The 10,140-nt window shown below is 41.3% G+C and overlaps 1 protein-coding gene across 1 annotated transcript in view; it reads right to left on the bottom strand.

The window, feature by feature from the left end:
- Sbf2 (SET binding factor 2) overlaps positions 1-10,132 on the bottom strand; it is a 298,843-nt gene extending 288,711 nt beyond the window's left edge. The window contains exon 1 of the mRNA XM_013028675.1: positions 9,952-10,132. Within this exon, the coding sequence (XP_012884129.1) occupies positions 9,952-10,006 (55 nt within the window). The 5' untranslated portion in view covers positions 10,007-10,132. The remainder of the gene's footprint in view (positions 1-9,951) is intronic.
- Positions 10,133-10,140: the final 8 nt, after the last annotated feature.

The raw sequence follows: 10,140 nt of genomic DNA, 5'->3' as shown, positions 1-10,140 counted from the left end.
AGGAGGAGGCTGCAATGCTTGATAAGAAATGTACTCATTATCTTGCCCATGTAATTGTAACCCCTCTGTACAGTATGTTCACAATAAAAAATAAAAAAAAGAAAATTCTCTTAAAGTTTTCATCATAGTTAAAAGTTCAATAAAAGCTTAATAAAACATCATTAAGTCTTTCTAAAAAAAAGATATTGCTGATAAAGTAGAATATGATTTTTAACCATAACCAAGAATCCTGTTATAACAACCCATACTTGGCTACAGTAAAATATTTTCAAAAGCAGATTCATCTTTCTGTCAAGTTGCATGGAAACAACCTTTGAAGCTTCTGTGTGGCAAGTTTTTAAATTTTGTTTTGGGTTATTTGTATCAATTTTCTCATGGTTGGACACAAAATTATCAAGAATTTCAACTCCAGAGGAAGAACAAAAAGTATAAAACACAATAAAAATAAGTAGCTTACAATAGCTATGTGCATATGATCATATAAAATAATGTTTATTGAAATGAACTCCAAGAAATGGGAAAGGGTTTTTATTTTACTTTTTGTGTTTTTCCCCCTTTTTTCACTGTTTTTGATTTCTGTTCTTTTTATCTTGTGTATCGTTTATCTGTTTGGAGGAGGGAAAGGGGAAGCACAGAAATGGTGGGACAAAGAGTGAACTAACTCAGCAATGGTACCCACTAGACATTATGAACTATATAACTTGTGCTGGAAGTGGGTTAGGAGGGAAAAAACTGGGAGAAAGGAGGGAAGAAGTGACACTGCTCAAAAAGCAATGTACTCATTACTTGACCTATGTAACTGTAAACCCCTCTATACACGACCTTTACAGTAAAATTAAATTTTAAAAAAGTAGCCTAAAATAATAGATGAAAAAATAATATTGGTAAAGTTAGGAATATAGCTCAGTGGTAGAACATTTAACGAGCATGTGTAAGGCCCTGAATTTGATCTTCATGACTGCAAAAGAAACAATTTTTAAAAGTATATAATCTGTCTGGCTGCTCTAATGAAATGTTCATTTACAAATTATCAGTTCTCTCCTGGACCCAATATCCAGCCAAACTGAGTATCTACTCTATCATTTCAGAGCTTCCTCTCACCTGGGGGAAAAAGACCTTTCCCCATTCCATTTCTCTACCCCAATCCCTGAAGTAATGTTTTTAATTGAACTGAAGTATATTTACAGAGAAAAAATTTTAATTGATTAAAATCAAAAAACAGTTCAAGTCCTATTGTATCAAGTGTGGGCAAGTTGTTTAACCTTGATGAACCTTCCAGAGTAATTCAGTGGATTACTATGATGAACCAAACAATGAATTTTTCTAATGAATCGAAATTCAGTCTCACAGACTCTGCCTATCTAGAAAATTCTTAACAAATTAATGTAGGCTGTGAGACTAGATCCTAAAAATGTATCTACTGAAGAATCTTTAACTCCCATTTCCTGCATGGGGAGCAGGAAATGTCTCCTTTTCTATCTTCCTACTTTTTTGTTTGTCGGTCATGGGGCTTGAACTCTGGCCTTGGGTGCTGTCCCTGAGCTCTTCAGCTCAAGGTGAGCACTCTACAGCTTGAGCCACAAAGCCACTTCCTGTTTTCTAGTGGTTTATTGGAGGTAAGAGTCTCATAGACTTTCCTGCCCTGGCTGGCTTTGAACTGTGATCCTCAGATCTTAGACTCCTGAGTAGCTAGGATTATATGTGTGAGCCACCAGTGCCAGACTATCTTCGTACTTTTAACCCTGTTATTCTAAAATAAATCCTTGGGAAGGGAATATGGCTTAGTGGTAGAGGGCTTGCCTAGCGTGCATGAAGCCCTGGGTTTGATCCTCAGTACCACATACACAGAAAAAGCTGGATATGGTGCTATGGCTCAAGTGGTAGAGTGCTAGCCCTGGGAAAAGAATCTCAGGGACAGTGCCCAGGCCCTGAGTTCAAGCCCCAGGACTGGCCAAATAAATAAATTAAATTAATCCTTGCTAAAATCTTTCAAAAGGTAAAGCATTTTGATTATATCACCACAGTAATAGGGGGAAATGGGCAATAGCAAAATCATTTATAATAAAGAACAAGTTGAGCCTGTCAATTTCTTATATTTACCCAAGCATTTAAAGTAAATGCTTTTATAACTTGTGATGTTGTAGAAATTTAACCATATTTGGCTTCTGAAAGCAAATTTTAACTCAACATTATTCTTTTTGTTGTTGTTGTTGTTGCTGTTCGCGGGGGCTGAATTATGGGCCTGGGCGCTGTCCCTCATCTCTTCAGCTCAAGGCTAGCACCCTAACACTTGAGCCACAGCGCCACTTCCAGCTTTTTTTGCTTATGTGGTGCTAAGGAATCCAACCCAGGGCCTCATGTATGCGAGGCAAGCGCTCTACCACTGAACTAACTTCCCAGCCTTAAACATTATTCTTAAGAGCTGGTGTTACATGACTATAAGTCCAGTGCTAAGGAGAGTGATTTTAAACTCAAAACTCTACTCAGGGCTCATGAATAGAGTGGCTCATGTCTGTAATCCTAGCTACTGATTTAAAACAAGACTCTACCTGAAAATGAAGACTGAGGCAGAAGGATCTCAAATTCAAGGCCATCCTGGATTTTATTTATATATGTACGTGTGTATGTACATATACATATATGCTATATTTACATACTACTCTTTATACAGTCCAGGCTGCATTTTATTATTCACACACACACAGGAAAGGAGGAGGGAGAGAAAAGATAAGGGGGAAAGGTAGGAAAGGTGGGAAAGGAAGGAAAGGAGGGGAGGAGAGAAGAGGGGAGCCAGGGAAGAGGGACAAACTTAGCACTGTTCTGTCCAGATAAGTTTCTTAGTATATACAACTAGCCCAAATTACTTTTTTTAAAAACTCCAAGATGATTGGAGGCATGGGCCAAGTGGTAAAACACCATCTACAAGCAAGAGTAAGAGGCCCTGTGTTCAAGCCCTGGCACTGGTATGCTTGTATGCACACACACATACACACAAATTGAGAGAAAAGAATAATGCAAGAGGTAAATATGCTCAAGAATCATTGTATACATCAATGGATACATTAACCTGAAACCCCTTTGTACAACTATTTAAAGATAATTTTTTGTTTGTTTTGTTGTTGTTGTTGTTGTTGTTTGGTCGGTGTGGGACTTGAACTCTGAGCTTGGGCGTTGTCCCTGCGCTCTTCAGCTCAAGGCGAGCACTCTACGGCTTGAGCCACAGTGCCACTTCTGGTTTTCTGGTGGTTAATTGGAGATGAGTCTCACGGACGTTCCTGCCCGGGCTGGTTTTGAACCATGATCCTCAGATCTCAGCCTCCTGCCTCCTGAGTAGCTAGATTATAGGCATGAGCCACCAGTGCTTGGTTGAACCCTTGTGTTTCTATGGTTAATCCAAACCTAAATAATTTCCTGTCCACTGGGACCTCAAATGTGATATTCTCTGGAAATAGGTTCTTTTACAAGTGTAATCAGTTAAAAATATTGAAATCATCCTGGATTTTGGGGAACTATAAATCTGATTGGTGTCTTTATAACGATAACAGAGGGAGATTTGAATGATGACACAGAGGAAAAGGTCAATTACACTGCTGCTGGTGGGGGGGGAGGGGTATAGCTTATGTCTGTAATCTCAGCTACTTGGGAAGAAGAGATCAGAAAGACTGAGGTCCCAGACCAGTTATCTGAAAGATGACTAAAGAAAAAAAAAGGCTCAGTGGTAGAGCGCTTGCCTTGCATGCATGAGGCCCTGGGTTCGATTCCTCAGTACCACATAAGCAAAAAGAAAAAAGCCAGAAATGGCACTGTGGCTCAAGTGACAGAGTGCTAGCCTTGAGCCGAAGAGCTGAGGGACAGTGCCCAGGCCTGGAGTTCAGCCCCTATGACTAACAAAAAAAAAAAAAAAAATTAAATAAAAAGAAAAAATCTTAAAAAAAGAAAGAAAGGCTAGGATGTAGCTCAGCAACAGAGTGTTTGCCAAGCATATGCAAAGACTGGATTCAGTGTATGTGTATGTATGTATGTGTATATATATATATATATATATACATATATGAGTATATAAATAATTAGATTAAGTTTCTTAGAAATTCATTGTTTTGGTACAAGTACTTAAAAGGCTGGGAATGTGGCTCAGTGTTAGAACATTTGTCTAACATTGGAAAAAAGAGAAAGAAGTTTATCCTGAAATTTCTTTCTTAGCATACATCACTACTATCTTTTCCCTGTCTCCCCTATCCATAAGTGCCAAGTTTACCTGTAGATATCTGGTTCTGTGATATGCAACTTGTCACTTATCATAAAATCCCTACTGCTTATGGATTTCAATATAGAATACCTCTAAGACTACTAAAATGTCGATTGTATTTTCCAAACTACAGGATGTTTAAAGTGGAAAAATCAGACCTGAACTAAATACATGTGTCCTGAAAATATTTGTATATGCCTAAACCCCATAAGTCTGTTCTTATTGCCTTTCTCTTCAGCATGATTCATGTCCACTATTATGCCTTCAAAGATACATCTGTTATACATATTTTTAACAACTCTCATTGGACCTATTTCAACTGTCTTCAACTGACGATTCAACATGTCTTAAGTATTACTAACTATTACAGGATGATGAGTATGATACAGGGAGTGAAAATTATTGGAATACACTATATACATGTGTGTAAATGACACAATGAAACCCTTTCCTGTAGTATAACTACATTGAAAAGTTTTCTAACCAGAAACTCTTACCTATCATAAGGAGATTACTAAAGCAAACGGTCTTAATCCAATGTCTCCACTAAGGCTAAGACTATCCTTAACATAAATTCTCAAATGAGAGCATCTTGTACTAAAGATGAGTGTCAGGAAACTTCCAGGATTTTCCACCCAATAATGGTGCTAACTACTCTCAATTAATCAATGAGGACCATAGAGACAAGGAAGGAGCCTCTACTGATTAAGTCTTACCACAAAATGGACAGAAATAGATAACTATGTATACTTTCAACTATAGAGTGGTTCATTAATTCCTCATCTCACTGAACACTTTACACTGGTAAATATTCTCTTTCTATGATTGTGGATTCTGATCCTCTCACGCTCCTGTGTATCTGGCTTAACTACATATGCTGGAGACCAGTGCTCATGCCTGTAATCCTAGCTATTCAGGAGGCCGACACCTAGAGAATAGAGATTAGAATCCAGTCAAGGCAGAGCCTCCATCTTCAATTAACCAGCAAAAAGCTGAGCTGGAGGTATGGCTCTAGTGAGAGTGCTAGCTGTGAGAAAGTGGTAAAGTACCAGCCTTGAGAGGAAAAGCTAAGGGACAGAGGCCAGACCCTGAGTTCAAGCCCATGTACTGGCACCAAAAACAAACAAACAAAAAAAGTAGAACAAGTATGAGGCCTTGAGTTCAAGCCCTGGTGCTGACAAATCAATCAGCCAATAAAAGACCCTAATGAGCCAAGCACAGTGGCTCATGCCTATAATCCTAGCTACTCAGGAAGCTGAGCTCTGAGGACAACTGAATGTTTAACAGGAGTTCCAAAATAAAACACCCACTCCTTAAAAGATATTATTGTGACTGCAGGCACCGAGGTCCTTCTCTAAGGAGAGTCTATACTGTTTTCAAACAAACTTGCTCTGTCTACTTTAAAAAAGGAAAAAAAAAAAAAAAAAGGAAGCGACACTGTGGCTCAAGTGGTAGAGCGCTCGCCTTGAGCTAAAGAGCTGAGGGACAGCGCCCAAGCCCAGAGTTCAAGCCCTACACTGACAAAAAAAAAAAAAAAAGATATTCTTAACAGGCTGCCACAGAAAAATACTGAATTCAAGGCTACAAACGAATCCTGTCTCAAAATAAATTCATTTTTAAAAGACATGCTACAACCAGGTGCCAGTAGCACACGCCTGTAATCCCAGCTACTCAGGAGACTGAGCTATGAGGATTGTAGTTCAAAGCCAGCCGCAGCAGAAAAGTCCGAGACTCTTATCTCCAATTAACCACCAGAAAACCAGCAGTGGCATCATGGCTCAAGTGGTAGAGCACTAGCCTTGAGCTGAAGAGCTGAGTGAGGGACAGCACGTAGGTCCAGAGTTCAAGCCCCATGAATAACCAAAAAAAAAAAAAGGACATGCTACAAATTTAAACAAAATACTCATAAGATTTGCACCTAGAATCAGAAGAAAACTCTCACCAGCAAGTAAAACAACCAATAAAAATATGGTCAAGGGCTGGGAATGTAGCTTATTGGTAAGAGTGCTTGCCTAGGCAGCATACATGAAGCCTGAGTTGGATTCCTCAGTACCATATAAACAGAAAAAGCCAGAAGTGGCACTATGACTCAAGTGGTAGAGTGCTAACCTTGAGCAAAAGAGGCTCAGAGATAGTGCCCAAACTCTGAGTTGAAGTCCCAGGACTGTCAAAAAAAATAAAAAGAATAGCAAAACATGCCTAGAAAACACTAGGAGCTGAGTTCAAACCACAGTACCATCAAAAACAAAACAATAAACAAAAACAATACCAGACACCAGTAGCTCACTTGTCATCCTAACTACTCAGGGGACTGAGATCTGAGGATCACAGTTCCAAGCCAGATGAGCAGGAAAGTCTATGAGACTCTGAAAGTGGAGCTGTGGCTCAAGTGATAGAGCACTATACTTGAGCAAAAGCTCAGGGACTACACCCAGGCCCTGGGTTCAAGCTCAGGACCAGCATTAAAAAAAAAAAGCTGGATGCAGTGGCAACCTGCAATAGTAGCTACTTAGTAGGCAGAGATCAGGTAATGTAGGTAGGCGGGTAGGTGATTGTAGTTCAAGGCCAATTGGGCACAGTGCTGTACACCTGTTATCCCCAGCAACAGAGGAAAAACAAATAGGAAGATCACAGCCCAGGTTTACTCTGGCATAAAGCAAGACCCTACTTATAAAATTATCAATGCACTAGGTAGTCTCTCACAGTGAGACCAAAGGAAGACATTCTGAGGGGAAGCACACAAAGGCACAATGCCTATATGCCTCTAATCATATAAAATAATATTTATTGAAATGAACTCCAGGAAATGGGAACAAGAAGGGCTTGGGGGGTTTTGTTTTTTCTTTTTGTCTTGTTTGTTCATTTATCTGTCTTTGGCAAGGTAAGAGAGGGGACAATGAAATGGAGGGACAAAGGGTAAACAAACATGGTAGTGGTAGTCACTAGATACTATGTTGAAAATGAAATACACAAGTAGGTGGAGTAAGGAAAAACTGGGAGTGAAGAAAGGGATGACACTGTCCAAAAAGAAGTGTACTCATTACCTGACTTAAGAAATTATAAACCTCTGTACATCATCTTTATAATAACAATAAAAAAGAATCAATATACATAGGAAAAGAACTAACAAAAACCAATACACAAGCTGAGTGCTCACACCTGTAATCCTAGCTACTCAAGAGGCTGAGATCTGAGATTCAGGGTTCAAAGCCAGCTAGTCCATGAGACTTTATCTCCAATTAACCACCAGAAAATTGGAAGTAGAGCTGTGGCTCAAAGTGGTAGAAAACTAGCCTTGAGCACAAAAGCTCAGGGACAGCTCCCAGACCCTGTGTTCAAGCCCCACAACTGACCAAAAAAGAAAATGAAAGATGGACACATACTGCCTCTGCTAAGAAGCCACAGAAGGTCAACTTCTAGACCAGAAATAGCGTAGGAAATCCTAGGACCCTCACACTGTAAATCATAATTATAAGCAATTTTTATTTGCCAATGGAAAAATATTTTTGAAAACAATATAAAACAAAACAGATGGGATGGGTAGTTGGCTCAGTGGTACAGACTTGCCTCACATGCATGAGGCCTTGGGTTTGATTCCTCAGTACCACATAAGAAGAAAAAAGCCGAAAGTGGCACTGTGGCCCAAGTAGGACTCTAGCTTTGTGCTGAAGAGCTGAGGGACAGCGCCCAGGCCCAGAGATCAGGCCCCATGACCGGACCCCCCCCAAAAAAAATTGTACAATTCTATTTATATAACATTCTAGAAAAGACAAAACAGAAAAGAGATTACTGATTGCCAAAAGCTAGGGAGGGAATAGACTGCTAAAGGGCAAGGGTGTGAGAGAAGTTTCTAGAGGGATGGAAATGTATTACATCTTGATTGTGGCAGGGGTTGCACTTGTGTATGTAATTTGTCAAAGGTCACTGAAAAGGCAAGGAGAATGGCTCAAGTGGTAAAGAGTTCAAAGTACAACACCACCAAAAAACATTTAAAAAGTCACTGAACTCTTTATGTAAAAGAATAAAACTTATTGGGTTCAAATCCTAGTACCACCAAAATATAAATACATAAAGCAATAGATAAACAGAGCAACACCTAATTCTAAATCTAATCCTTTTGCCAGTAAAAAAAAAAAAATTAAGAGCACAATTAGCAAAACTTGAACTATATCAGTGTAAATTTTCAACTTTTATGACAGTACTATGATTATGTTGGTGAATGATCTTGGTTGAATAAAATGTACACCAACACACTCGAAGGTGACAGGGCATCAAATCAGTAGCTTCTTCTCAAACTCTTCAGGGGAAACAAATAATACTTTGTACATTACTTGAAACCTTTCAAGTTTGTGGCTGTTTCAGAATTGTTTAAAAGTGGGGAAAAAAAAGAACAATATACCTGAAAACTAAACAAGGTTAAAAAACAAACTGACTCTTCACATGGTTAACTGGGAAAGAAAGCAATATTGAACTCTACAAAATTACTAGAAACTATAAAATTCTAGAGCCAGAAGATACTCTAAATATAATTCTCAACCCCTTCTTTTAATAATTGACCTTAAACAGGCAATGAGTTATTAAGAGATGAAAGAGCATGAAGGATTCCCACTGAAGAAAAGCAAGTTCTCACGAGAGGAATAATAACAGAGGCAGCAGGCTGAGTGTGGGAAGAATAATGGCATTCTGGCATTACCCATGGCTGTATCCATCACAAAACACAATCTCAGCATCTCTTTTGAAAAACGAAGAGGCAGTACAGCAGATGTCTAAAATTCCTTCCAAGTGTGGGACTAGAGTTACCCTGAAAATACAAGTGCTTTCCCAACTCAATTTATTATTACGCTAGCTAAATAGTAACGCAAGGGGAACAAAATGAATGTGCATGAGTTCTGAATACTCATCAATTAGCATATAAAATATAATGCACCTGCCAAATTGCTCCTTGCGAAGATGTTTATGACCAATAAAGAGAACAATTAAAACATCTTAACGAGAAACCAGATCACCTGCAGCGGCCAGCTGATCACCTTTGCTTACAAGACGACCCTCACCTCTATCCCGAAATAACGGGTACCATCTCCCACAAATGTTAAAAGGTGCAAGGATCCTTTTCCCTTTCCTGGTACCACGCAATTAAGCGTGGCGGTCATCGGGCCGCCGACACAGCAGGGGAGAGGTAGCTAGTGGACTCAGCACTTCCTTTTGGAGAGGACAGCCCCCCTCCCTGCGTCACTCCTCGCTCACTCAGGATACAGAGCAGAAGTTTATTCCCGAGGAATTTAGCACAGTTGGTTCCCGCCCTCCCAGCCCTGCAGTCCTGAGTCCAAACCCTCCGGCACGAGGGCGCTGCCCGGGGTTCTCCAGCCACCTCTACAAGAGAGGGTCGCGGCCTCTCTAGGCTCGACCACAGCAGGACCAGCTGGCCCGTCCCGAACCGGGCCGACGCGGCCTATCCTCCCTCCGAAGCCACCCCGCCGTGAGGGTCCCTCACGCCCACCCCGAGGCTCAATCCGGCCACAAAGGCCCGACGCGGGCCGGCTGCTGCTCCACCGCTGCCTGCAGGCCCTGCCCAAAGCGTCCCGGCCCGAGACTCTCCGCCTCCCCGCCTCTCAAGCGCGACGCCCGGCCCCGCGCGGAGCCCACTGGACAGAGGCCGGGGGCGGAGGCCAGGAGGCCCGGGGGCGGCGCCCGCCCCACACCCTTACCTGGCTTCTCGTGGTCGTAGCCTACCACAATGAAGTAGTCCGCCAGCCGAGCCATGGCCGCCGCCGCCGAGCTCGGGACGCGGATTCCCGTCGCCGCCCTCGACGCCGCCACCCACCCGACCCGGGAGGGCTCAGCATTTTCCCTGCAGCGGCAGTAGCGGCAGCGGCGGCACTTCAGCCATGTTTGAC

This window comes from Dipodomys ordii, unplaced genomic scaffold (assembly GCF_000151885.1).
Source record: "Dipodomys ordii isolate 6190 unplaced genomic scaffold, Dord_2.0 Scaffold113, whole genome shotgun sequence".
NCBI classification, from domain to species: Eukaryota; Metazoa; Chordata; class Mammalia; order Rodentia; family Heteromyidae; genus Dipodomys; species Dipodomys ordii.
This window is presented reverse-complemented; position numbering and strand designations above follow the sequence as displayed.